General features: G+C 50.3%; 3 protein-coding genes across 3 annotated transcripts in view; 1 reads left to right on the forward strand and 2 right to left on the reverse strand.

Annotated features, from left to right (window-relative positions):
- Positions 1-53: 53 nt before the first annotated feature.
- Positions 54-6,444, reverse strand: KNSTRN (kinetochore localized astrin (SPAG5) binding protein). The gene is made up of 8 exons (XM_061370990.1): positions 6,361-6,444; positions 4,102-4,234; positions 3,895-3,951; positions 3,642-3,741; positions 1,884-1,998; positions 1,501-1,562; positions 1,291-1,365; positions 54-417 (listed from the first exon to the last, which is right to left on the reverse strand). The coding sequence occupies exons 1-8, from the start codon at positions 6,422-6,424 to the stop codon at positions 289-291; spliced, it is 735 nt and encodes a 244-aa protein (XP_061226974.1). The 5' UTR covers positions 6,425-6,444; the 3' UTR covers positions 54-288.
- A 1,453-nt stretch (positions 6,445-7,897) lies between these two features.
- On the reverse strand, positions 7,898-27,581 carry DISP2 (dispatched RND transporter family member 2). Its single transcript, XM_061370991.1, has 8 exons — positions 27,427-27,581; positions 19,833-20,279; positions 16,967-16,996; positions 14,856-14,979; positions 14,076-14,191; positions 13,533-13,651; positions 12,552-12,649; positions 7,898-11,676 (listed from the first exon to the last, which is right to left on the reverse strand). The coding sequence occupies exons 1-8, from the start codon at positions 27,504-27,506 to the stop codon at positions 8,257-8,259; spliced, it is 4,434 nt and encodes a 1,477-aa protein (XP_061226975.1). The 5' UTR covers positions 27,507-27,581; the 3' UTR covers positions 7,898-8,256.
- CCDC9B (coiled-coil domain containing 9B) overlaps positions 10,964-27,966 on the forward strand; it is a 79,231-nt gene continuing 62,228 nt past the window's right edge. The window contains exons 1-2 of the mRNA XM_061371001.1: positions 10,964-11,080; positions 26,500-26,979. The gene's annotated coding sequence lies outside the window, so the exon portion shown is untranslated. The remainder of the gene's footprint in view (positions 11,081-26,499; positions 26,980-27,966) is intronic.

The raw sequence follows: 27,966 nt of genomic DNA on the forward strand, positions 1-27,966 counted from the left end.
CGCTCCGGTGGCGCCCCGCGGGCAGAGCTGCCTCGGGGAGGAAAGGCGCCAGACAGCAACGTGCCGGTATTTAATGGATTAAAAACACACATAGACACAACACGCCGGGAGCCCGGGACGGAGGAGCCGTTCAACAGCGAGGGGAGCAGTGGAGAACACCGTGAGGGGCACCGGAACAGGGATGGTGCATCAGTTCTCACCACCACGTCAGAGTGAGGGCTGACAAGGAGAGCCCACTGAACTAGGAGTAAACCAGCAAAACCGGACAGTATAGTCCATCCTCACTCCTCACATAGCCAGGAGCAGCTCCAGCTTGTCAAGTACCACTGAACACTCCATGGATGCTTGGAAGGATGAATGCTGCTGCAGGGAGCACTGCCTCTCTTCTTCCACTGCTTTCCACCTCACTGTTGCGGTCTGTAGAGAAGTCAGTGTACACTGTTTTATGAACAAAGCACTGAACAGCAAAGCCACGTTGTAAAACAGCTCCAGCTAAAGAATTTTAACTCCTCAGCGGGGTCTTAGCCCCAGCTAAACTGGGATTAATCCACCTTGACTGGCAGGTCTTTTACCTCAGTTCCTTGAGGAAAGTGGCAATTTATCTCTAATTGAAGTTCTGTCAGTCTTGTATAATAGTGATTTCACTGGTTAGATCTTCAAAGTCTTACTAGGATTGTAGAACTGCAATTTAATGCCTATTTTGTCCTGTATATAGACAATACTACTGAAGCTGTGTGTGCTCACATTCCTCTTATTTCCCAGGGAGCCTGAGGTCTTTGGTATGCAACAGGTTCCAAGTTAGATCAAATCTGAATTCCCATGTAACAATTAGACTTGAGGGGACCAGTGCTCTGCTGGGTGCTTACAAGCACCTGAAACAGCCTCAAGAAACTCCCTCTTGAGAGGAGCTGGCCTAAGCAGAGCGAGCTCCTTTCCAGTGCTGATATCCATCACTTCAGAGCAGACAGGGTCTAACTTGAAAGCTCTCAGGCTTTAGTAATACATTCACCTTCTAACTTGTTCCAAGTTCAATCATAGATTATTCAACCTGAAGTGACTTGGATGAGAATTAACATTGCCCCACCACCATAAACTCAGCTTTAAACTCTCTATTTGGAAGGGCAGTAATACCTACAGCTTCTCAATATGTATTTACACCAGAAGCTGAATACTGCAGGCTTTCAGCCTTGGTTATTTGGATACTAGAATGGGATCAGGAGCAAAACACCTCCAGGATTTCACTCAGCACCAGGTGCTTGTTACCTGATCAAGTCAAAGTCACCATCTTACCTGAAGTTTCTCATTTTCTTTTGCAGCCATTTGATTAAATCGCCTCAAATCTTCTATGAGCTTCTCTGTTAACAGCTGAAGAGCAGAAAGGAAAATAATTTAATACAATGCAAATAAACAGAGCTCTCAGCAGCTGCTCCTACAAGGGCAGCAGCACATGGATCCCTCAAAGCCCATTTAACTCCTAGTGCTACTTCAGAAGTTTCTTACCGCTGTCTGCCTCTGGCATTCCCGAGTCTTTTCTTCCTCCTCCAAAATGGTGCTGCCTGTAACTAAGGTATGAGATGCATTAGTGAACCTCTAACACACAGGCAACTTTGCCTGCAAGAACTAACAGCTTTGCAAAGTGAGCTTTCTACAGCAAAAAAGATTAAGTTATTTTCCAAGTTTATCCAGGACATGGTCTACTCCAGGAAGCAGCTTTTTCTCTAAAGCCAGGGGGCAAAACCAAAAAAGTCCCCTGGAGTTACAACGGTATTCCCTTAATGAGGATGCAGGGTCCAAATGTCTCATGAAGAGTCACAACAGGGGGAAAACCAAAGGTGTTTCAAAGCACGAGTACCAGAATGGCATGTGAGACACATGGTCCTTACCAGGATCAATGTTTCTGCTTTCCAAAATCACCATGCAAGTCTCCTGAAGTTTCTTGAACTTCTCAACTTCTTGTACCAGGCCTTCCTTCTCATCCTTTAGGCCCTTTATGATGCGCTGTCATTAACACAGGTTGTAAGTGAATCATGTTTCCAAGGAGATTGTCTCCTCATTAGTCAGTAACACTGAGTGTGACACCAGTGGCAATACCACTCCCACCATGACTCAGATCTTGCCCTTTGTCCCAAGCACCACAGCATATTAGTCTCTTGCAGATCCTTACCCCTGCTTCTTGACAGGATTAATACATTTGTCATGTCCGCATGTCATCATAATTAATGGAAAAATTGGATCCTAGAGACAAATTCCTTTTAGGCAACGCTGGCATAGCTGCTCTCATGCTCCCTCTCATATCTATAAATAATTCAGGCATTTGGTGCACTGAAGAGCACATGAACATTGGGAAGAAAAGGGCCTCTTAGACTCTTTAAGCCCTAGCATTAGCCCTTACACAATTCAGGTATTACCAGGCAATCAGATTAAGCTGATCAACCTCACAAGTGGAATGCAATTCTCCAGGAGAATCAATAAGCACATGGATTAGGCTGATCCAGCTGATGGCGTCAGAAGCTTTTGGAACATTTCATAGGAGGTCTCAAAGGCTCTTAAAGAAATCAAGCTGTGAGATAAGAGGAATGATCATCTCCTGGATTAGTAACGGGTTGAGAACTAGGAAATAAAGTGAGCTTTTACGGCTGAAAGTTACCAGCTGGGCATCTTGCACATGGCAGAAGTTGTGCTAAGTGTCCTAGAGTAATCTGCAAGAGGTAGAGAATGAGGCATTAATTCTCAATCTCAACTCTATTCAAGAAAGGCCACTGAAGAGTCCCAGATCTTTCAGCCTTTCCTCCAGTTCGTTGATCATCAAAGTGGCCCTTTGCTGGACCCCCTCCACAGCACCAGGAGCCCAGAACCAGACACAACAGTCCAGGTTTGGCCTCACTAGTGCTGAGCAGACATGACAAAACTTGCAGGAGAAATGCAATGAAAGGTCAGGCACCAATAGACACGATAGCAAGTGAGGAAACATAAGCTCATATAAACTGAGCTCTGTGTTACATACTCAGAAGAGAATAAGAACACTGTCTGTAAAACTTAGTGCCCAGCAGTGACCAAAATCCAAGTAGAATGTTCTTCTGTACCAAAACAAGACCATACCCATCCCTGAACACACATCTTCAGTACCATATGCACTCTCACACTATATTGTGTGATGGGTTAACGAAGCTGAGAGACATGGGGCAAAAGGAACAAGAAAATGGAATAGTTTATCTACCATATGTTAGGAGCTACATAAGAAAGAGAACTAATAGACCTCAGACTATCAGTGGCAAGTGATTATTTGCGGTTTCTCTTGGTGTAACTAAGAAGCATCTGGCAATATCAAGGCTGTTTTAATAAAACTTGAATCAAGTGTATAGTTGTGAACTTAAAATACTCTCCCACAATGAGTTTAAAATGGAATTAGAGCTCTGATGACTATTTATCACTGATGTGGATGCCCTCTCCATCCAAACACATCTGCAGCAATTCTGATCTAGAAGTTCTAGCAGAAACCATGGGTGTCAGAGGAGAAAACCCAGCCAAACTCTGCTGACTTCTGATAGAGAGAGGAAAAGGAGCAAGACAACCCTTTGATCTGACCCTATAGGTATCAGAATGTAAGACTTCCTCAATGATTTATTTTCCCCTTTCCTTACCTGTGCTTCTGTTAATTTGGAGTGTAGCTGTTGCTTGGCTGTTTCCAATACCTGATTCTTGGTCTTCAACTCTGCTTCTAGTTTGTATCTGTTGAGAGGTCTGTAGAGTCAAACATCAAAGACTGAGGGGCAAAATTATCAGTAGTACGCACCTCCTCTCTACTTCCACAAAAATGCCCTTTGCTGAAGCATTTGCTCTTGTTTCTGACCAAAAGGGAGCATTACTGCATGAGGAGACTAACAGGAAACATACCCTCTTGTAGCTGGCTTCTTCAAAAGCGGCTCCCCTTTCTTGGCAGATTTAGGCAACCTTAAAAGATGAGTAAAATACAGTTACCAGAAGGCCACCGCATCCTTGCACGTTACCAAGTCTGTTAGTTTGAGAAGCTCTGCAAAATGCTCAGCCAGCTTTAGGACATTTGCCAAGTACTAAATCCATCAGTATTTTACTTCTATTTACCCTTGGCTTGTCGCTTTGAAGACACCATCTGCTGGGATGTTGGAGCTGAAGTTAAAATCAGGACCTTTGTTGAACTCCAGGTCTGTTCTTTTGCTGACGCATTGTTTCTTTGAAAAAAACCCCATTTGCATTTCTGCAAGAAAAAGATAACAGTGAGAACACCACGGCCTGCAAACAAGGGCTGAAAACAGGGCACCAGAATACACAGAGTTACTGGATCTCTTAAACCTTCAATCTGAGGTGAATCACAATTACGTCTGCCTAGAATGGATATTTTAAGGTAGTGACAACTAAGGGCAGTCTTCAAAGGTTACATGGGATTAAGGGTCCAGAACAAGCCACAGATAAGTGAGACAGTAGTGTTAAAACCCAGTTACCAGGCTAGCAATAGTGAGGGAAAGTTTGAAAGTGATAATCCAGGCTCTGTTTGAGCGAGTCCAGAGGAGGCAATGGAGATGCTTCTTGGGCTGGAGCAGCTCTGCTCTGGAGCCAGGCTGAGAGAGCTGGGCTGGGGCAGCCTGGAGAAGAGGAGGCTCCTGAAGGAGAGACCTGAAAGCAGCTCCAGTGCCTAAAGGTTCCTGTCATGTTTTAAGCCGAGCCTGTAAATCAGAACCATGCAGGGATGGGAAGAAGAATCAAAAGAATGTAAATCCCACAGACTGAGATTAAGAACAGCCCGGTAACTAAGGTATAACACAAACCACTGCTGCAACCACCAATAATAACTATAAGGGAAATAACAAGGGAAGAAAACATAAAACTAAAAGGGGGGAAAGGAAAAGAAAACAATGAACAAAAGTGGTGCACAACACAGTTGCTCACCACCTGCCAACTGATACCCAGCCTGACCAACGTGGCAGTATGACCTTATGGGTAACTCCCCCCTGTTTCTATACTGGGCATGATGTGCTGTGGTATGGAATACCCCTTTGGCTAGTTTGGGTCAGGTATCTTGTCTCTGCTTCCTCCCAGCTTCCTATGTCCTCCTCACTGCAAAGCTTGAGATTGAAAAGTCCTTGATTAGAGTAAACATTACTTGCAACAACTAAAAGCATCGGTGTTATCAGTGTTGTTCTCAGACTAAACAAAAAAACACAGCACTGCACCAGTTTCTATGAAGGAGAAAAATAACTGTTACAGCTAAGCCAAGGAAGGGCTATAAGAAACCTGGAGAGGGGCTTGGGACAACAGCCTGTAGGGACAGGCCAAGGGGAATGGCTTGAACCTGCCCGAGGGGAGACTGAGCTGAGCTCTTAGGCAGAAGCTCTTCCCTGTGAGGGTGCTGAGGCGCTGGCACAGGGTGCCCAGAGAAGCTGTGGCTGCCCCATCCCTGGTAGTGCTCAAGGCCAGGTTGGACACAGGGGCTTGGAGCAAGCTGCTCCAGTGGAAGGGGTCCCTGCCTGTGGCAGGGGTTGGAGCTGGAGGAGCTTTAAGCTCCCTTCCAATACAAACCATCCTGTCATTCTCTGTTAATAAAGGAAGTGTCAGCATCAAGCAGACATCATGCCAAAGGGCTCTAAACAAAGTTTTTCAGTAGTGGAAGCAAAATACCCATAACCCACTTGAAGCTCAGTTAAGAGAGCTTTATATTTCAATTCACTAGGAGTAGATAATACCCCTAAAATAACACTACTGAGAACAAGCTTTCTATATATGAAGTTTGTTTGGTTTTAAACCACACCTGATCGAGTATTGAGCTTTGTCCATATAGCAGGGATAGGAAGCTTCTCTCCCACAGTTAAGTATATTCAAATGCCCTATCCATAAGCACACGTATAGCACCACAGAACACCCGGTTGGAAGGGCCCCAAGGATCACGGGTCCTGACCTCTGAAGCACACAAGTTACACTACAGGAACAGAGGTGTTTCCACCAACACAGACTAGCCCCGCGTTTTTAACATTAAACCTGAGTGCCTCACGTTTCTAAATCGCTGTAACCAGTATCAAAGGCGCATCTTTATCCCCTGTGGGGACACATACTCCTTAGGCCCAGCTCTGGAGCTTGCTCAAGGGGCTGAGCTGTGATGCAGCAACATCGGAGGTGCTCGTTTAGCAAGAAAAGCATTAACCGAAGCCTTAAGGCACCTGAATAAAGCCTGCAACCAGCCCTCACCGCAGCCACCAGGCCAAGGCAGTACCGGAGCTCCACAACCGGCACCGCTCCCCCCTCCACCCATTCCCGCGTGGGCCTGACCGGACACCAGCGGCCCGGGGCGAACAGGGCAGGGCGCTCCGTGCCCCCGGAGCGGGTACGCACCTGCGTGCGGGGCTGCGCGGTGCAGCGCGCTGTACACGGGGATGCGGGAGGGCTCCGCGCTCATGGCGGCCACGCTCCGCCGTCCGCCGTCCGCCGCCGTTTGAATGAGCCCGCCGTAAACGGCCGCGGTGCTGCGCATGCGCAGAGCCACCCAACGCCCCTCCCTACGCCCCCCCCGCCCGCGCACAGCGGGCAGTGCGCGCAGGCGCGGTGCGGTGGGGGTGAGCGCGGTTCATCGCCTGTCACCTCAGGGCAGGCGCCGCGGGCATGGCGGGATCCCTGGGCGGGATGAAGCTGTTTCCCTTCACATGTGCCCTCAGGGGAGCCGGCTGCTGGCGGGGATGGCCTCCCGCTGCTTTGCACTGTGGCTTCGGGCAGCCCTCAAGGGGCTCTGTGGCCCCTGGGGGACACTTTGGGCTGTGGAGCCCTCCCCGCCTGTGCCCTCAGGGTGTGAGGAGTGCGGCTTGTGTCTGAGGCGGTTACATGACCCCTCACACATGCTGTAAGGGGAAAAGAGGGGTCTGTCTAAAACGTTTATGGGCTTTATTGGGGATTTTTGTAGTGGTTTACAGCAGAGTGCTCAAAACGGGTGAGAAACCCCGCAAATAGCAACAGCTCTGGTGTGGAGCGGGGTTCGGCAGGGGTGGCTCAGGGCGTGAGGGCAGCTCCGGCTGCCAAACACCCACCAGAACACCCAGTATGGGAGCACCAGGACACCCAGTGTAAGGCTGCACCATGGAAATGTGAGACAGAACACATCGTGTACCTCAAACACAGTTATTCGCTGTAAGAAAGTGTATTCCCAAAGCACATCAGGCAGCTGTGGCTGTCTCCCACAGAGCACTGAAAACTACCTGTGGGTGTCAGAGGGAGCAAATCTTGTTAAGATCTGTGCTTTCCTGTTGGTGGTTGTACTGGAACATATATTGAAAGATGTTGGTGCAAATGAAGCATCACTCAGGTTTAGGAAAGTTTGCCATACGCCTTTATTTTACATCAGCTTGTCTAGAGAATGTTTTCCGTGGTTCAATAGAGCAAGGCAAGGAAGTGTTTGTTTCCCTGCTCGTTTCTCATAAAAGAAGAAGGAAAAGTAAAAGTAAAGCTTCACCAGATAAACTTTATTGAGAGCTACACATCTGTGGGGAATGCCTCAAGTGGAAACAGCCTGTGAAGACAACACAGGAAGCACCCGAGCCACCGAGGGCACGAGGACACTTCTCAAAGGGGCAAGCTCACACTGAACATCTTTGGCAGTACCGGAATTGCTGCTGATAAATCAGACTGACAGTGTTACTGGGAACAGGTTAGGGCTGGGTTCTGCAGCCCCCTCAGTCAGGAAGAGACTGTGCCAACTCAGACGTTGGTTTAGAACATCTGGACTGTCTGATGAGATCTGTGAACCTGCACGTCACATAAAGTAGTTTCTGATTCACTAGAAAACAACTTCATTAACAACACCCTCTTCACTTGATATCCAGGTTTGCAATAGCTGCAGGTTTTCTTCCCTTTTCCCCCCCCATAAGCTCTCTTTCTCTGACATTAAATATCTGGGGAGATTCATTATTTCTCACCTATGTGACCTTGACAAGAAAACAAAATCTAATCACCTTGTAAGGAATGACAACACAGGTTTACTCAATAACATTTGCAGTACAGCTGTGAATATGGCACCAGACACTGGAAGGTCAAAGGGCTTGGACTCCATCAAGACTGATCTCACATCCTCTCTAATATCAGATTTGCTGGTTCTGTGGAAACACAGGTAATTGCACAGCTGAAATACTTAGAAATAGCCTCAGCTCCAGGAGAGGTGGGAGGAAAAAACTGATATTTACAGTTCCAGGAAGATTTCGACTTCCTCTTTCCCCAGAGTACACTTCTGTTTTCTGCAAGGTTTCAGCTGTTGTAACCAGAGCTTTGTGCACTTGATCGTTTGATCCAAACGTCAGGCATGTCTGGCTGGCTGTTTGGTAGCACAACTGGACTCTCACTCCCTAAGCCAAATCGATTCTTCCACGAAGAGCTGTTCTGCTGCGATGCTGCTGGAGAGATATCAAAGACAGTCTCCCTCAGGTCCAGCCGCAGGGTATCTCTCTTCCCGTTCAAGTAACCCCTCTCTGCTTGACTGTACGAATCAGACAGCTCTAAGACATCAGGACAAGAACTGGCTGATTCAGCAAGCTTTAGGCCTTGCTCAAAATCACTGATCGACGTCTCACTGGAGATGTTGAGCATGTCGAAAGAGCTGCCAAGAGAACAAAGGCATCTGTGATTTTTGTAGATGTCAGCAGCAGGGAGATGGCTGTTGTCTGAGGTATAATTTGGCTGCTGCTGGGCAGTGTCACTACAGCACTGTGATTTATTGAGCTGCCCTTCTTCTTTCATGGCAGCTGGCTGGACGTGGTCCAGCCCAGCCCCATCCCAAGCTTTCAGGCCATACTTTCGACATCGACAATCTCGGCAGAGCCTCTCCCTCTCAATTTCTGCTTCCGAAGTGCTGTGCTTGTAAGGAGAGGAAGTTTGCAAGGCAGGACACTGACACAGGCCAACCTGCTGCTCTCCAAGGGTGTCCTGCAGGTTCCGTCTGTCTCTCTCAAGGGAGGGGTGCATTCCTGTTCGGGGGCATCTGTTGTCTTCTACCTGCGTGTCTTCTGAGAGCACTGAGGGCCGGTTGGACAGCTTGCTTGTGGAAGTGCTGTTGTCAAAACTGTCGCTGAGTTTCCTGGACAAGGGCTGGAGCTCGTATTGCTCGTTTGCAGTGTTGGATTCCTGCACCTTCCGCAACCGGTTTTGCTTCTCGCTCCCCCCACAAGCAAAGCTCCCGTTCAGCCCCGAGTCATCAGAATAGTCTTTCATGGTGTGGGCACAAGGCCAAAGGATCTGCCCACAGTTCTTCTCTGGGCCAAAGAAGCAGCACAGAGACTGGAAGAAGAAACTGGCAAAGCCACAGCTGATGCACTTGATCATCATGATGAATATACCCAGCTTCCTGTATGCCAGGACTGTAGCAGGCAGCATAATGACCCCTGCAGAGAAGAGAGCAGAAGCTGCCATGGCTGTGGCACAGCTCATCTGCTTCAGGGAAAAGGCCACACGGCTCAGGCGGTCCGAATGGGGGCACAGATGGTAGGAGATACAGTAGTTGACTGTAAAGTCCACAGAGAGACCTACTGCAGCTGAAATGAAGAGAGACTCCACTGCATTGAGCTGCCACTCCAAGAGGACCAAAAGGCCAATGGTTACCAGGACAGTGCCCGCAATGGCAGTAACAGAGAAAACACTGAGGAGAACATTCCAGGTAGTGAGCAGCAGCACCACGAAGGAAATGGCTATGGAGAGCCCCATGACCACCATCGTTTCTGTGCTGAGACTGTGCTGGAGGTTGTATAGCTCCAGTTTACTGGTAAACCACCCATTCTGGAGCCCCACGGGGGCAGTTTTCATTTCCTCTGTTAGCCAGAGGTCGATCTCCTCATAGAACTGTTTGGCTTTGCTGTAGTTGAAGCTATAGTGATAAATAGTTTGAAACTGCAGTACTAAGGCAGCAAGATTTCCCTCCCCATCAAACCTGAGGCCCAGATCATACGTTTCTGCCCCTTCTCTGCCCTGTTCCAGGAGCATCATTTTGATGCAGTGCAGGAAAACTTCGCTTCCATAAGGGAAAGAGAACTGGTTACAGCACAGGTTAAAGCTGTGGTCTCGCTGGGAGCACTGGCGACTGTTCATCCACCTGAGAAACTCCTCCATGAAGCACACAGTAGATTTCTGCTCTGCATCAGGGTAATAGAAAGTTTTGTTCTTCACTTTTTGGCAGAATTCAAGGAGCCACTTCTGGGCATCAGGGTTTTGGATTGTGAAGGTGACATCTGTCACCAGGGTGCCATTGCTTTTAGGGTTGAAATGGTCCCCATTATCCACAGGCAGAACACCCCAGACTATGGTGACAGGCATGCGCTGCCCTTCTCCATGCTCCAGCCTCTCAAACATGAACTGGTGGCAGTACTCAGAGTCGTACCTCTCGAAGGGGTGGCTCAGTCTAAACACCTGGAGAGATGATGTCTCCAGAGTCGGAAGCTTGAGTTTGGGATTGGAACAGGAGATGTAGGCACCTCCTATTGCCAGGGCAGCAAACCAGCAGATCCAGATGTACCGAAACTTGATGACCCCACAAGGCAGAAGCTTCTCAAAGAGCAGCTTGGAGGTTTCTGACAGCGTGTTCTGGAGACCCCTGAGAACGTAATGGAGGGAGAGAGTGACTCTCTTATGGCCGCTGTTGTTCCAGTAGTCTTCTGGCTTGTAAATGCAGGTGGTTGCTATGTAGCGCTCATACAACACAGCTGAAGAAGGGAGCCAGGTCACCACGAACACCAGGTTCACCAGCACGGCGGTGCCCATGTAGATGGCGAAGCAGCGGATGGCGGTTATGTTGCTAATGTAGCTGGCATAGAAGGCAGCGCCCGTTGTGAAGCAAGATGCCAGCATGAGATATGCAAAATGGTGCATGGTTTGACTCACCCACTGAGAAAGGCCCGCAGAAGGGTTCTGGTTCTTGCTGAGGTTCCAGAGGTCGAAGAAGACAAAGGTGTGGTTGGCACAAATGCTGCTGAGAATGATGACTGCTGTCAGGTTTACAAAAGGGAAATAGGTGAATCTGAAGGCCACCTTGTACAAGAAGTAGGAGATCATTAAGGAGCTGACAACAGCGAGCAGGACCATCAAGGTAATAAAGACTGAGCGTAAATAAAAATAAATGCTTAGAAAAATAGCTACTATTGCCAGGACTGGATACTTAGTATCCAGTAAAAGATAGTGCTGGAATAGTTTCTGTTTAAGGCCCAGGTCCATTCCAGTGATCGATGTATAGTTATCAAACAGATCCCAGGATTCAAGATTGTCTAAGTAGATCCCCATCATAGATGCACCTTTCCTTGTAGGCAGAAACAGCAGGCTGTATTTGAGAGATGGCACTTGGTACTCCATTGTCTGGGGACTGAGAAAGTCCCTGTCAACCAAAAAGTGAAGAAGCTGGTAGATGGCATTGAAACGGGTGCATTTTTCTGGGACTTGGGCACACTGGGAGTGTTTCTGTCTCACAGGCTCAGGACCTATGCAGGATGGAGTGAGGATACCTCTGTGGTAGTCTGGAGCACAGGCACGAAGGAGGGCCAGGGTATGGGAGATGTCTCCTTGGGTTATCTCCAGACATGAAGACCTGTTGTACAGGACAGCAATGTAGTTCCCCAGGGACCAGCTTGGGCAGCATTCGTTGGCTTCAGTACGTTGGCAGAGGTCTCTAAAGTGAACATGGGAGCGTATCTGAAAAACAGATGGGGGGGAAGTGTCACGTCAGGCCCCATCTGCATGCAGGGCCACAGTGTTCCTTGTTCCTTGCACAGCCCTCCCCTCCAGGTGTGGCAGTCATGCCTCTGGAGAGGGGCTTGGGACAAGGGCCTGTAGGGACAGGCCACGGGGAATGGCTTGAACCTGCCTGAGGGGAGACTGAGCTGAGCTCTTAGGCAGAAGCTCTTCCCTATGAGGGTGCTGAGGCACTGGCACAGGGTGCCCAGAGAAGCTGTGGCTGCCCCATCCCTGGCAGTGCTCAAGGCCAGATTGGACACAGGGGCTTGGAGCAAGCTGCTCCAGTGGAAGGGGTCCCTGCCCTTGTCAGGGGCTGGAGCTGGAGGAGCTTTAAGGCCCCTTCCAACCCAAACCACCCTGTGAGTCTATGATTTATAGTCTGTAACCTCTAATGCGGAACTTTGGATCCTATGGCAAACACAGCTAATCCAGTTAAACTTCCCACTCACAAAACTTGCTGTCACAGCCTCCAAAATTATAGCTCCATTTTAGTAATTAGGTTCTGCTGCCCCAAATTCTCAGTGGCTTCTGGCAGACACTTTTGGCTTCTGGACCAAGTGCTTGTGCAGTGTCTGGTTATTCCTGTTTAATGGCAACTGCTACTTTGCAGCTGGACTTTAGTGGCAGGTGGAATCATAGACTCATAGAATCACAGCATGTTTTGGGTTGGAAGGTGTATTGCTAAGTAGGTGCAATGCTTTGGAGTCTTCTAGGCTGAAACCTGCTCTGCAGCTTTTGTTATTTTTGTCTGGCTCCCTTTCAGCTAGAGATTAAAGATCACAGCAATTGGAAAAGAGACAGCATGTATCTATGTTCCTCCTGACATTACTAACCTTGTCTTGTTCAATTTGGCACATGGACTGAATAGCTTGCAAGTTCCATAAGCTCCCAGCAGTTGTGGACATAAATACCAGCTGGGAATAGCTCTTTTCTGAAAGAAAGAAAATAAAAATATATATAAAAAGGATTAGATAATGATGAATCAGCCAAGCTGCTTGTGTAGACTGTTCATAGGGAAAAAAATACATCTATATCACTGTCTGTATAACTGCTGTGGAGGATCCCTGATGGGAACCAGGTCACAAAGACTTGTAGTGAGTGGTAGCATCTGCCTGATGTGACCTGACCTCTGCTCCTCTCCCATCTGTCAGCAGCAGGAGAGCAGCACTGGGTGTTTTCAAACACACTCTCCGTGCTGTCAGCATGCTTCTAGTGATGACTGGTGTCTGGTTCTGCATCCCTGCTCCAAGTGAGGAGCTTGGGTTCAGCCAGCATCTCCCAAGGACCTGCAGGTTTCGGGTTTGGTTTCAGAGGGGGAGTAGAGGCAGGGAAGAGAGTAAAAGTATCTGCATGCTGTTCCTCTTTTTTCTACTTCCTAGCACACATTTTGGGACAAATTTGGGGAGTACTGGAGTTTTTTGCTTTTCTGCCCAGGTTTTACTGCCATTTATGTTTCTTAAGAAGAAAAGAAAGAACAGTGAGGGAATGTGAACAGAGAGGGAGTGGGCATGTGCCTTTTTTTTAGAGTATTCAGTTTTGATATGGGTATATGATGGAAACATTAGTCCTTTTATTGGTGCTGTTAAGGTATATTTCTATGTAGATATATAAGGTGTATTTCTATGTGTGTAGATAAGGTTTATTTCTATCTATGTGTGTTCTACCTGGAAGGTGACACAGCTCTTACAGGGTGGGCTGGGACACGCTGCTTTCTTAGAGCATATTCAGAACGTTTCCTTGTGTCCTAAACCACTCTGACAGTTCTGGGTGCTGTCGAGTTCTGGGGGTGTGATACTCAGTAAGACTTCACTCACCTGGGGGACCACAAAAGAAACCATCTGCTCCATAGATTTGTTCCACCATTCTCCGTGTCCTCACTTCTTGTTCTCCCTGAGCAGCTTTCTGTCCTCTGCTAATGCCAATGTCATCATAGCTAGCAAGAGATCAGATCATTGTTGTAAGTAGGGATTGTCTGGCTCTGGGTTATACTCACTGACAAGGCTCTGGTGCCACACAACACTGCTGCAGCATTAAGGGTCCTCACAGCCCTCAAAGAGCATTGCTTGAGTGGGAGATTTTTAGTATCATGAGACCGAGTGGGAAACCACATCCCCTTGTGCAGATGTGCTCAGTTGCCTCTGCAGTCTCTTAATCAGTGCACTAAAGGTAGGAAAAGCTCAGAGCCTAATTCCAGCTTTCCAGAATAGGAAGTCTGCTGCAGGCAAAGAGACTTGAAACTCTGCCTTGCTTGCTTTTAAAAGGCATGTATGTTGTAACTCACATAGGTATCTTGCAACATTGAATCAGTATCATTACAGCCAGCATCTTTCTCAATCTCTCCAAACCACCTCACATACCTTTTCTTTTTGGCATATGGAGAAAGGGACAAGGTCTTCTTGTAGCCTGTGTGGCTCTCAATGTTCCTCCACACAATGAGCTTTCTGCCAATGTCAGTATCCCGTGGCTTGAAACCCTGCAGCCAAGCAAAGGGGTTTTGTCATCAGCGTTTTAGTTTAGCTCAGCTTTCCTTAATCCTCCTCCTCGACACAGAAACTGGATGAGATTATTACTGCATCTTGGAGAGAGGCACAAATTGAATTTCCTCTGGAAATACTGCATTCCCAGAGCTGACAGGACAAAAAAATCCCCTTTCCTGTCTAGGGAAGGATGGTTACAGTTCTCTCTCCCCAAGAACATTAAGACTCTTCTTCTCTGCAAGTAAAATAGTCATTCACAGAAATGGGAGTAATTTTCCTCTTCCTGGACAAACTCTAGTCTATTCTTACTTTTCCCAGATTCTTCATTAATGAGAGACAGGGATGACTTTAGAAAATGTGAAATCCTGCACAGAAACTAAGGTCCTGTGCAGCAGTGCTCAAATGAGGTAGTCCCTCCATTTCAAGAGCCTCACATAAAGGCTGTAGGAGCCAAAGCCAGATCCTCCATCCCATCTCCACCAGCCCAGCTAGTCCTTTTGGGCAGCCCCAGCCTTCCAGCAGTGGAAGGGGAGCAAGAGGAGTATCCTGGTTTGTGTGGAAAGGAAATTAAAGGCTCATTTTACATGGCAGAAAGAATGTATCAGTTTGGTCATGGATTTTCCTTATGTTCATGTTGATGTATGATCTGTAGGCACTTACCAGTAAGGGTTCTGAAAAGTCAGGCAGATTCCCAACCAGCAGAGCAGTGACCGTGCAGACCACAGCCACCACTGAGCACAGCACCAGCACAGCCACCGGCCACTCTGCCATCACCTGGGAGTAACTGGAACCAGCGGGAGAAGGGAAAACACAGCTGTTAATGTGGTTCTGCTGTCAGCACAAACCTGCTGGTGGGCAACCAGTGAGTAAAAGGAAGTCAAAGAATTTGGGCTTTCTGGGTTTGACCACCGCAAAGCTCAGAGGCTCTTGTGCAGTGACTCATGAACATGTTACACCTCCAGCTGCATGTGTGCAGGCAATTGTAATTAACTTGGGGAATTACATTTTGCCTCCCTACATTTCCCTGCCTTTTCAATCAGAAATAATAAAACCCAGACTCTTGCATCCTAGGGCAAAATGAAGCTTTGCATATTTAACTTAACAGATTGCATTTAAAAAGAGCTTCTTCGTTTTTTTCCCCTAGCTCTGCAGTGTAAGCTTGTAGCTGACACACTGGCCAGCACATTCACAACCTGTGGACCCTGGGGAATCTTTGTGCTAATCTGAAGTGTTCCTTAAAGAAAACTAACTCAAGTCCATTGTCAGTGGGCTAAATTCCCTCACTTCATAGGGAATTGTGTGGACATCTGCATGGCAATAAAGGATGGAAGCTGCTGAGGTGATGTGTAACTGATGGGAGGATTGCCAACAGCAGTCACAGAGCAGGCAGGCACTTTCTGCACCCTGGTGAGTGAATCCTGACCCCTGATCTCAGCCTCAAAACCAGTCCCTGAACCTAGAAGAGCTTCTGCACACGTGGCAGAGCAGGTACCCTTCAGGGTATGGAGAGCACACACAAGCCCATGGCCTGGCTCTGCCTGGAATATCTCTCAGCACACACTTATAATGCCATTTCCATACAAACAAACCCCTTCCAGAGAAGCACCTTACTCTGTCTGAAAGTATTTTTACCAGTTACTTCTTAAGAGCCAGTTTAAAAGTTTCCATCCAAGTCCTGTTTTTCTCCTGGGACAAACTGTCTCTCCTATAAGATGATCTATCAAAGTTCCTATCCTACAATGTTTTACCAGTGCAGGTTTTACTGCAGGGAGATTTTTGTCTTCCTCAGAAATATCTGTTGAGATACAAGATACCAGAACGGTTCCTGCTCTGCTTTGGCAGGTTGCAGGTAGCTCATCTGTGTTCTGATCTACTTCTGAAATACAGCAAAGTCTTTGTTCAAAATAGTTGACAAATATCTGAGCTTCATGGGGCAGTGAAATATTTATGAGCATCTGCCTCAGGTGTGATGTTCCTGCTTGCCTGTTCTTTGGCTCCTAACTTCAGTGAGTCAAATCATGCACTCTTCCTCATCACTAGAAATCATCACAACCCTTCAAAGAGCTTTCCACATCACTTTTGGTCAGGTATTCTTTTCAATGTAAGATTGCCTTATTGAGTTTGTTTTCAGAGATAAAGTCTTTGCTATGAAAATGAACAAAAATTGCCCTTTCATATATTAGAATAGCTAATTTCTGGAGGCCGGTTTGGGTGATTCCATGTCCAATTGCCAGGAAGAAAAAGAAAGAGGAAAAAGAAGAATGAACTACAGTATCTGCTGAGAGAAGATACCCAAACCCTTCAGAAAATATGGCCTATAAAACTCAGTTGAAAGCAAACAAATTAATTTGGGCAAATGCATTAAAATCCTCTTTTGAAATAGGGGAACTTATTTTGTGGATGGGAATTTTATGTCCTGGTTGCTCATCTGGTGGGTCAGGCTGGATTAATTCTATATATGTATATACACACACATGCATATGGGAATATTATATGTATATAAAGCTATTGTGTGGACTAGAGTCAGGCGCTGCCCAAGAACAGCTACCACGACACTGTTGCTATACATTAAGGCAGGTTAAACTGATCCCACATGCAAACTGGGATTTTCCAGGTGGATGGGAAGCCCTGAGTGGGAAGCACTGACCTTGCCTCTGAAGCAGGGCCTGCTGGGATGTCACCAGCAATAACCCTCTGCATCTCCTAATAGCAGGGTAGGGGAGCAATGGTAATAGGGGAGAAGGACAGGAAGCTTTTGAGAGCAAACGTACCTTTTTGGCATCCTGAAAGCTTTGTCGTGTCTGCAGACAGAAGGAAAAGAGATGTGCTCATTTATTGCTTTTCTGCAAGGAAACCCTGCCAGGGGCTGCACAGCACCAAGCTGAGCCATTGCTGCCACAGGACTGGCACTACATGGAGCAGTTTAATGAGTAACAGGGTCTTTTCCTCTCCCATTGGCGTTTGAACTAAACGGGATGGGAAGACACGGAGTCACTCCTCCATTTTGCCCCTCTAAGAAAACCCCATAGGAAGTAACAGACACGAGCAATGCAATCCCATAGAAAACACACTGCAGCTCTTATCCATGAAAACCTCTCTTGTTTAAGTGCTTTCCTTCTGAATTTTTCAATCCTTTCTTGACAAAAGCAAACCTCTTCATTGAATTTCATGAGCTGGGCTAGCAATGCCTATAGATAGCTTTTATTTCCTGTTCCACTCAGCAAGGGCTTTCCATGAAAGAGGGTCCCATTGTTTCCGTGTCCCTTCCAAAGACAGCATGTGTCCAACCTGGAGGAGCAGAAGGCCAAAGCATTTCACCAGCGCTTCCTTCACAGAGGAGCATGTCATTCCTACCTGTAGGGCTCCGAGGAACAAAATGAGCCTTCCCCAGGGATCCAAGGTTATGTTTGTTAATGGGTCCCTTGCTGCACAAGCTTTACACTGAACAGCAAGGCCACACCTCAGTGGTCCTTCACCACATCTGAAGGACCTCTCTCTGGTTACACTAAAATGCCCCCTTGAAATCTGCCCCAGCCTGGCATGGCCTTGCCTTGCAATGCAGCTTCCAGTGAATTGCTCCCAACCCTGGCTTCCTCCTCTCCACAGCCTTGCCAAGCTGAGCTAAGCAAGTGCTCCTCCTCCTCCCTTCACCCTTCCTCTGTGTTCTTGGCTTAAACTGGGAGAAGTTCCTGTTGCGTGCCAGTATCTGCATGGGGCAGATGCTCTGCTGCATCCCAGCAGCCAGCTTGTGAATTGTGGCAGCTCATCCTTCCTGGCAGGTTGTTGTGGATGGAAGAAAGGAAAAAGCATTGGAGCAGAGTTCCCCATGGAAGAGTCAGTCAGGGGCACATGTAACACATTATGTGTCCCTCACTGCACTAGTGCTTTGTAGATCTGGGAGAGAGGAGCAAAGACAAATCCTCACCAGATCATGACAGAGAGGTCTCTTTCTGGCAGCACAGTGCCTATCCTGTGCTAATTCCCTCACAATAGCTCCTCAAGCAGATTTGCTTGGATTAAAAGCCCCATTCTAGTGCTATCATGTTATCACATTTCTGTCTGCCAGTGCTGCACGTTCTGCCAGGGATTCACAATCCAGCTGCCTGTCCTACTCCAATAACCTGTTATAGAGAATGCATCTGACAGTCCTGTTGGTGGTGTAGGAGCTAAAAAGGATCCAAGCTCCACTCTTCTGATTGATTGCAATTGCTCTATGCTTCAAACACAAGCAAATTAAATCCTCTCTTAATGTCTAGAAAATCATAGAATCATGGAATGGTTTGGGTTGGAAGGGACTTTAAAGCTCCTCCAGTTCCAACCCCCTGCCACGGGCAGGGACCCCTTCCACTGGAGCAGCTTGCTCCAAGCCCCTGTGTCCAACCTGGCCTTGAGCACTGCCAGGGATGGGGCAGCCACAGCTTCTCTGGGCACCCTGTGCCAGCGCCTCAGCACCCTCACAGGGAAGAGCTTCTGCCTAAGAGCTCAGCTCAGTCTCCCCTCGGGCAGGTTCAAGCCATTCCCCTTGGCCTGTCCCTACAGGCCCTTGTCCCAAGCCCCTCTCCAGGTTTCCTGCAGCCCCTTTAGGCACTGGAGCTGCTCTAAGGTCTCCTCTTCAGGAGCCTTCTCTTCTCTAGGCTGCCCCAGCCCAGCTCTCTCAGCCTGGCTCCAGCCCTCACAGCATCTCCATGGCCTCCTCTGGTCTCACTCAAGCAGGTCCACATCCCTCAAAAAGAGACCAGAAGGGGCTTTTGTCCCTAACCCTGCCGTGCTGTACATAAGCAAGGAAGGATTCTGGTGCCATCTTATATTAGACCTCAGTGGCTTCTGCTGTGGTAGCAAAGAGATTATGGTCTTTAGTGCCAGCAGTGGACTCCAGCAGGCACGCACAGAGAGGAGGGTGGTGCTGGCTGGATGGAGCAGAGCTGCTCACTCAGGCTGCTGGGAAAACCCATCCTGTGTGTGCTGCCCAAGAAACATCCACCAGCCAAGCAAGTCTCTGGAGTGCTCCACACACGGATGGAGTTTGCCTGATACCCTCATGGACAACAGAGTTTACAACCTTGTGCTGCCCAACCTGGAAACCTAAACCATCTTCCCTGCTGCTGTAGTCCCCACTGCTTGGCTGAAGCCAGTGCTCACCCTCTGCTGCCTCTCTCCCTTCCAGCACAAGCAGCAGCTTCAGTGGGGACAGGGAGAGAGATTAACTGCTCTTATTGCTGAGAAACTCTGTTAAGATACAGGATTAGCAGCTGGATGTGTCACAGTGCAGAAGGCGAAAACAGATCCAAGAAGATGGGCATCATTTTAGAGGCATGATCTAGGAGCAACAGAGGGACCTTGGCTTTGGGCATCATTTTAGAGGCATGATGTAGGAGCAACAGAGGGACCTTGGCTTTGGGCATCATTTTAGAGGCATGATCTAGGAGGAACAGAGGGACCTTGGCTTTATCCAGTGAGTCCCCTTGAGAAGCCAGTCCTGCCTCTCCCTGGTGTGAGGGCAGCAGATCCCCCAAGCTGAAGAGCATTCCTGTGTTTCGTACATCTCCACCCAGTTCCTTCCCATCCTCCCACTTCCCACCACAAAGCTCAGGAGATGCTTTATGAAGGCCCCTGAGCTGCTCTCCACATGCCTCTTACCTGACTGTTACAACGTGATGCTGCACCGGCCGTCGCTCCCCAGGGGACCACTGTTTCCAGGGGGTTTCCGAGGCCTCATGGTGGGAAGCTGGCTCGGGATCACCACTGGAAAGGTGGGAACACAGCATGGGCCTCTCACCATGCCCAGGCAGTGGGGGCAGGCCATAGCTGCCTCCAGGCTCCTGCTGGCTGCAGGGGTAATAGAGGTGATGCTGCTGTGAGTCCAGGGAGCTTGATGGCACTTGGCCGTTGGACTGGGTGGAGACTGGTCCCAGCGTGTGGCTGGAGGAGGGCAGATGATCTCCTCCCAGCCTGGGGGATGCAGGAACAGGGCAGTGATGAACCGGGCAGATTCTTTCCCAGGAAGTGCCGCTGTAGCTGGGCTCGGTGTTCCCGATCTCTGGCATGGCGAGGCAGGTCTGGCAAGGTCCTGCATTTGGCTTTTCTCTGTGAGGGAAAATAGGGCATGGTGAAACAGCAGAGCAGGAGGGAGGCTGTGCAGGGAAGTGTCCTACGCATAGGAGACTACCACAGGGTGGGAAAGCTCGCTCAGTACTTGCTGTAGCAAGAGCCAGCCTCAGGGCTGAGCTGGGTTTATAAAGCCAGCCATGATTCACTCAGGGATTCCAACACACATCCTTGTGCATGTTATTCCAAAAGTTTGGAAAATTGGGTAATAACCCCTCAAATAATTCTCCAATATGTTTTCCTGTGGAGGGGCACTGGCTGATGATAATGGCAGGGTCCTAAGGCATCACCAGAGTGATTATAGAGATCCCGGGAAATGGAAACCAAAGGAGGCTGCACGTGAGCACATCCCCTTGGCTCTGGGGAGCCATAGGGCAGAGCTAGTTTGGGGGAGCTGACCTGGAGAGTCCCTCAATCCATGCTCAAGCCTCAAGTGTAATTCCTCCCACTCTTCCCAATGGCTGGCATGCCTGTGCATCTTACCTGCGGTTTGTGGCTCTGCACTAGTAGTCCTGGCTCCAGCAAGCTGGGCTTGTGGCAGTGTTGTGCTTTGGCAAGGTCTAGACCTTTTCTCACTCCCTTTTTGATGCCTCTGAGTTCCTATTTTCCCTCTACCTTATTCCTGTTGATCCTTCCCTAATTTGTGTGCATTTTAGGCAGGTGTTGGTTCCTATAATACGTAATTCCCATGTCACTGCTGCACCGGCAATTTGTGCTGTTGGTATTCCCAGACCTGCACAGTATTTGTGTTCTTTTTTGTTTCAAAGCAAACCCAGCATTCCTTTTCATTTCAACAGCTGGACCCACAAGGGAGGTGGGAGCAGAGGCTTCCAAACTGGGTTAGTCTGGTGGCTGTCCTGCTGGGTCTGCCTCATCTGATGGGGAAAGTGTAATGCTGCACGGAACACAAAACGGGCTTTGAGGATGGTCAGGGAGATGCAGGAAGCACAAAGTGACAAATTCCTCCAGCAAAGGCCCCTCGGCTACCAAACCTGGTGGGAGAAGCAGGTCCAGACTCCTGGATATCACACATTGCCTCCAGTCTTTATGCACTTATGCTAATGTATTTGATTCTAATGCTTCCCATGAAGCCCACTCTTCTTGTTTACCATCTTTTCTGCATAATACCATCAAGTTCTGCTCTTTCCTCCCATGCAGTCTCTTAATCCCCTGCAGTGACTTCATATTTTAGGATAACTTTGGTACTTCAAATCCTTCACTTGTGACTCTTCATTATCTCCTTTCCAGACCAAACAGTTACAGCTCTGTCAATCACCCTCTGGATAGGAGCTGCCTTATGCTCATCTCTCTCCAGCTCCATGACGATGTGACCTCGGTTATCCAGAATCTCCAGGGAAACCTGGAGCTCACAGATAATGATGGCTTTGGGTAATCACTGCTGGCAGTGCTGCAGGATGCAAGGCTTCACTTGCTATGTTCCCAATTAGCCACAGTGCTTCTGGGCTTAACATTTGATGTGCTGAGCTCTGCACCAGCGCTGTGGGCTGGTTCTTTGCCTGCAGCCGTGTTGCTGTTACAGTTCTGGGCCCACAGGACCCTCAACTGTGCTGGAAAATTGTTTGGGGGAGTTCCTGCTGTCTGCTCACTGTCAGGCAGGCCAGCGGGTGGGCACAGCACCACACTGGACTCTGCTTGATGCACTGACACTAGCTGAGACTAACAGCAGGGAAGAGAAACGGGTTCTTTTAACATTCCCAATTAAACCTAAGTTCAGCCCCAGTTTGGGCCATGTCAGATGTTTTGCATCTTGGGGGTTAAGTGGGCAGAAATGGTGTCTCAGCCACAGAAAAGCTCATGGAGGCAGCCAGGCACCCCCCAGTTCATTCCTCAGGCTCAGCTGGATGCAACCAAAGAGATGCTGGGCAAAGAGAGAATAGGGAGGTGCAGGCAAGGGGTAGGCTGGAGTTAACTGCTCCTGCTACCCACAGCAATGAGTTGTGTTTCTCAGGCTTTTCCTCAGATTTTCCTGATTTGCTTCCCCATCTTTTCCCTTGAGATGTCTGGACAGCACCAGAATCCAGTTTATGACACTGCCTGAGCCACTGAAGTGCAGCCGTGACACGAGTACCGGGGCATGGGCAGCCTATCTCAGGTGGGGCACCAGCAAAAGGCCAGAAGCTTCTTCCCACCAGAAAAGGGGCCAAGATTCCCAAGGAGACACCTTTCTGCCATCCCACCTCTGCTGGGATGCAGAGCAGTGGGAGCCACCAAGGGCTGAATGCAGAGAGTGCACCCTCAGCCATGGGCTGTGTCCCTCCCTGCAGAGACCAGCATCCCACTGGGAAGCTTGGACACTGCTCCCCTCAGCAAGACATGGCTTTACCTGCCTCAGCATCCCACCCCAGCAAGAGGGCTGTTGGCAAGGTGCCGAGCTCCTGCCTGCCCCAGCTCGCTCCCCTGGGATGGTTTGACTCAGCCACCACATGGAGGGAGCTTGGCAGGACAGGGAATAATGGAAGGAGCTTGGCAGGACAGGGAATGATGGAAGGAGCTTGGCAGGGCAGGGAATGATGGAGGGAGCTTGGCAGGACAGGGAATGATGGAAGGAGCTTGGCAGGACAGGGAATAATGGAAGGAGCTTGGCAGGACAGGGAATGATGGAAGGAGCTTGGCAGGACAGGGAATAATGGAAGGAGCTCGGCAGGACAGGGAATGATGGAAGGAGCTTGGCAGGACAGGGAATGATGGAGGGAGCTTGGCAGGACAGGGAATAATGGAAGGAGCTTGGCAGGACAGGGAATGATGGAGGGAGCTTGGCAGGACAGGGAATGATGGAGGGAGCTCGCAGGACAGGGAATGATGGAGGGAGCTCAGAAGGATAGGGAATGATGGAGGGAGCTTGGCAGGACAGGGAATGATGGAGGGAGCTTGGCAGGACAGGGAATGATGGAGGGAGCTCAGAAGGATAGGGAATGATGGAGGGAGCTTGGCAGGACAGGGAATGATGGAGGGAGCTTGGCAGGACAGGGAATGATGGAGGGAGCTCAGAAGGACAGGGAATGATGGAGGGAGCTTGGCAGGACAGGGAATGATGGAAGGAGCTTGGCAGGACAGGGAATGATGGAGGGAGCTTGGCAGGACAGGGAATGATGGAGGGAGCTCGCAGGACAGGGAATGATGGAGGGAGCTCAGAAGGATAGGGAATGATGGAGGGAGCTTGGCAGGACAGGGAATGATGGAGGGAGCTTGGCAGGACAGGGAATGATGGAGGGAGCTCAGAAGGATAGGGAATGATGGAGGGAGCTCAGAAGGACAGGGAATGATGGAGGGAGCTTGGCAGGACAGGGAATAATGGAGGGATTTCGCAGGACAGGGAATGATGGAGGGAGTTTGGCAGGACAGGGAATTATGGAGGGAGCTCAGCAGGACAGGGAATGATGGAAGGAGCTTGGCAGGACAGGGAATGATGGAGGGAGCTCGCAGGACAGGGAATGACGGAGGGAGCTCAGAAGGATAGGGAATGATGGAGGCAGCTTGGCAGGCAGGGAATGATGGAGGGAGCTTGGCAGGACAGGGAATGATGGAGGGAGCTTGGCAGGACAGGGAATGATGGAGGGAGCTCGCAGGACAGGGAATGATGGAGGGAGCTCAGAAGGATAGGGAATGATGGAGGGAGCTTGGCAGGACAGGGAATGATGGACGGAGCTTGGCAGGACAGGGAATGATGGAAGGAGCTTGGCAGGACAGGGAATGATGGAGGGAGCTCAGAAGGATAGGGAATGATGGAGGGAGCTCAGCAGGACAGGGAGTGATGGAGGGAGCTTGGCAGGGCAGGGAATGATGGAGGGAGCTTGGCAGGGCAGGGAATGATGACATTTGGTCATTTTTAATTCAGCCATTCCATTTCTTTGGCACATCTCAGGTCTTGCTTCCCTCTGAGCCACACAGCAGGAGAACGTGTGTGTCTCTGAGAGAAACAGCCCAAAATACACAGTGTTTTGAAAGGATGGTTCTTTTCTTGCTCTGCCTAATTCCACCGTCACCCCCAAAACCACTTCTGTAAGCACTTCTCTTTCTGTAATAGAAAGGTTCTCTCACCCTTTGCATACTAAGGAGAGGCTCAGGAAAGCAGCACTTTGCATATGAAAGATGGGAAACACCTCCCGAGTGAATGGACTCTGATGCCTGAGTCAAACCACAACCACAGCCCCTCCTGTTGACAGAGAATCTCAGCGGTAGAAAAACAAGCAGTAGAAGGGGCAAGACTTTGTATTTGACTACAACCCATCCCCAGGAAGCTTTGCTCAATCTAATGCTGCAACACCTAATTCATAACAGAAGAAGGTAGTTTTATTTTCTTTCCCTTTTACATTCTTCGGCAAGGTTTTGCTTGTGTATCAGCTCTACAGGCTTCCCAAAAGAAGAAATGTAAATTCTCTCTGAATTAAAACCGTGTGGATGGGGCTTGCTGCTCTAATGGAAGGTGTCCCTGCCCGTGGCAGGGGATGGAACTGGATGAGCTTTAAGGTCCGTTCCAATCCAAACCAATCTGGGATTCTCTGGTTCTATAGCGCAGCTTCCACTTAGATTAAGGACTTGTTCTTTGAAAGCTCTAAATGACTTTAAGAATGGGGGGGGGGGGGGGGTTAAATGGGATTTAAATAGAGGTTTTCTCTTGGAACACACCACAGCAAAGCAGCAGTGGAGCTCTGGAGGAAAAGAGCTGCTTTGCTTCTGCTCTTTAGGGAGATGACTGCCCCTGTCCAGAGATGAGGGATGGGTTTGCGGTGCCTCTCCCTCACCTCGGTATCTCTCTCCCTGTCCAGCTGATGGAGAGAGACAGGCACATCACCTCCTCCCCGGGCTATGGCAAGCCGTGGTGCACTGAAACATTTCTGTGTGGTTCCAGTCTGTTTGGCTTTTTTGGTTGTGTATCCTTAAGCAGACTTAAAATCCTTTTGTTAATGAGGCTCTTGAGTACGTTAAATCAGCATGAAAAATTAATGAGACTGCAAAACTGCTTCCCACGTAGTCTGCCAAGAGGAGTTTAGTTTTACAACCCTTCCCATTGACTGCTCTGAGCAGCTTTACCCTTCCCCAGCAGCTGTTGCTGCTGCAGGCACAGGTATGTGTGACGGGATCACAGAATCCCAAAGTGGTTTGGGTTGGAAGGGATCTTAAAGCTCCTCCAGCTCCAACCCCAACCCCTTCCACTGGAGCAGCTTGCTCCAAGCCCCTGTGTCCAACCTGGCCTTGAGCACTGCCAGGGATGGGGCAGCCACAGCTTCTCTGGGCACCCTGTGCCAGCGCCTCAGCACCCTCACAGGGAAGAGCTTCTGCCTAAGAGCTCAGCTCAGTCTCCCCTCGGGCAGGTTCAAGCCATTCCCCTTGGCCTGTCCCTACAGGCCCTTGTCCCAAGCCCCTCTCCAGGTTCCCTGCAGCCCCTTTAGGCACTGGAGCTGCTCTCAGGTCTCCCCTTCAGGAGCCTTCTCTTCTCCAGGCTGCCCCAGCCCAGATCTCTCAGCCTGGCTCCAGAGCAGAGCTGCTCCAGCCCTTGCAGTGGCTCCATGGCCTCCTCTGTCCTCGCTCCACCAGCTCCACATCCCCCTTGTGCTGCTGCCCAGAGCTGGCTCAGGACTGCAGGGAAGGGTGCCCCTTCACTCAGCAGAGGGGCAGGATCCCCTCCTGGAGCTGCTGCTCACACTCTGGGGGTGCACCCAGCACACGGGGGGGTTCTGGGCTCAAGCACTCACTGAAGCTGGGTCATGGGGAGCTGCTCCTCACCCAGCACCCAGCTCCAAGGGACCCAAGATCCCTGCCCAGCCTTCAGCATCAGGACAGCTCTGGGTGTATTTGCTGCCTGCACAGGCAGTGTAAGATGCACTGGGAGAGCCATGGTTGATAAGCCTTGTTCTGAAGAATAAAGAAATGTAATGAAAAGGGAAACACCACCTCCCATCCCAGGCCTGCAGGAAGGGTGTTCTCAAACCTCTGTATTATTCTGATGATGGATTGAGCTTTGGTGATGAAGAGCACTGGCTGGGGGCAGGCGATGGGACTGCAGAGCCCTTTGGCAGCCATATGAAGAGCCTTCAGTAAAGGAGCATTTGGGTATAGGCAAGCCCAGGAGTGACAGCTTTACTGGGCTTTATTGCCAGAAATCAGAGTTCTTGAGCATGGGTGAAATTCAAAATACCCCCGTTTCAGGTGGCTTAACTCATCTCTTTAACTCTTACAGGCTGGAGCATCCATGTCAAAAGACCTGTTTGACTGAGCAGGGCCCACCCCAGCGAACAAAGCTGATGTTGCCTCGACATAGCCCCGACCCTGTGGAATGCCCAGTATCGAAACCAGCACTGGATTGTGCTGAAGTCTCTCAGCCGGCACCAAGACGCACCAGCCTCTGGCTGAGCTCTTCAGAGCTGTGTGAAGGGAAGGGATGGCCCTGTTGGCTCCCCAGGCAGGTGGAGATGTCTCAGCACCGATGTCCTGCACCAGGCTGCACTGAAACTCTGCCTTTCAGAAGGCATTTGTGTTCTGTTGGCCTCGGGGAGGCTCTGGTCAAACAGAATCCGAGGAGCTCAGATCTGTTTCCTCTGGTCTAACGAATGCAATGGGCTTGCAAATTCGGGGATGGCTCCTTGCCCATGATTATGGGCTTGTTGACGTTTCCAGACAATGACAATGATTGTGCCACCAGCCTGGCTTGAGACACCAGGTAAGGGAACATATGGCACAGGGGGGAGGCGGTGGGGGCTGCAGGGCTTTACAGACATGTTTGGAGTGAAAACCGCGCTTGCTCTTAGCCTAGCGCAGGGGGGACCCGGGGCTTCACCACCAGCTGCAGCCCACCCCTTGCGGCACCGGGGGCCTCCCCGATGAAAGCCGGCCAGGGGGCACCGAGCCCAGCCCCGGTAACGCACCTCTGCAAGGGGAGGCGGCTCGGCAGCGGCTCGGGGCTTTGCCGCGCCCTCGGTGGGAGGACTCCGCACCCCTGGCGGAGCTGCCACCCGCCGGGGCACCGGCTCCGCCGCACCCGGCACAGCCCGGACCCTCGCCCTCCCGCCCGCCCGCCCCTCCGGGTACGTCGGCGCTGCCTGCGAGGGAGGGAACCCCCGGCCCCGGTGCCCCCGGCCCCGGTGCCCCGTCCGCGCCGCTCTCGTACCTGGGCGAGTCGGGCCGGCGGCCGCGGCGCGTTCCCCCGGGCCGCTGCTCCCGGCGCGGGGAGCCCGGCGCGGCCTCCATGGCCGCGGGGCGCTGTCCGCACCCGCGGTGCTGAACGCTCCCGAGCCGGCGGCGGCGGTGGCGGCGCTTGCGCGGCCGCGGAGGCGGAGGCGGGCCCGGCGCGGGTGGCCAATGGCCGCGGGGCGGGTGCGGGGGCGCTGCCGGCAGCCCCGCGGAGAGCGGAGAGGGGGGAGCACCAGGACCGAGGCCGAGCCCTCGTCCTCTGCTCGGCCCGGCCCGGGGGGCTGGAGCTGCGCAGGGCACCGCGGGGCATGGAATCATTGACTCAGGAATCACCCAGGTTGGGAAAGCCCTTCAAGCTCATCCAGTCCAACCCCTACCCCAGCACTGCCGAGGCCACCACTGCCCCATGGGACTGCCAAGGCCACCACTGACCCATGGGACTGAGGCCTCGTCTCCACGGGGTGTGAGCACTTGCAGGGCCGGTGCCTGCTGCCCTGCCCTGGGCAGCCTGTTCCAA

The sequence above is a fragment of the Neopsephotus bourkii genome, unplaced genomic scaffold (assembly GCF_033783945.1).
Source record: "Neopsephotus bourkii isolate Nb327-2 ecotype Australia unplaced genomic scaffold, CSIRO-AGI_Nbou_v1 NB_1557, whole genome shotgun sequence".
Classification (NCBI taxonomy): domain Eukaryota; kingdom Metazoa; phylum Chordata; class Aves; order Psittaciformes; family Psittacidae; genus Neopsephotus; species Neopsephotus bourkii.

Coding starts and splice junctions, on each gene's coding strand:
- KNSTRN (XM_061370990.1), bottom strand. CDS start 6,424: ATGAGCGCGGAGCCCTCCCGCATCCCCGTGTACAGCGCGCTGCACCGC. Junction 4,235..6,360: donor CCGCGCAGCCCCGCACGCAG/GTGCGTACCCGC, acceptor TTTTTCTTGCAG/AAATGCAAATGGGGTTTTTT. Junction 3,952..4,101: donor TTCAAAGCGACAAGCCAAGG/GTAAATAGAAGT, acceptor TCATCTTTTAAG/GTTGCCTAAATCTGCCAAGA.
- DISP2 (XM_061370991.1), bottom strand. CDS start 27,506: ATGGAGGCCGCGCCGGGCTCCCCGCGCCGGGAGCAGCGGCCCGGGGGA. Junction 20,280..27,426: donor CGCCGGCCCGACTCGCCCAG/GTACGAGAGCGG, acceptor TTTCCCTCACAG/AGAAAAGCCAAATGCAGGAC. Junction 14,980..16,966: donor GCTTTCAGGATGCCAAAAAG/GTACGTTTGCTC, acceptor CGCTGGTTCCAG/TTACTCCCAGGTGATGGCAG.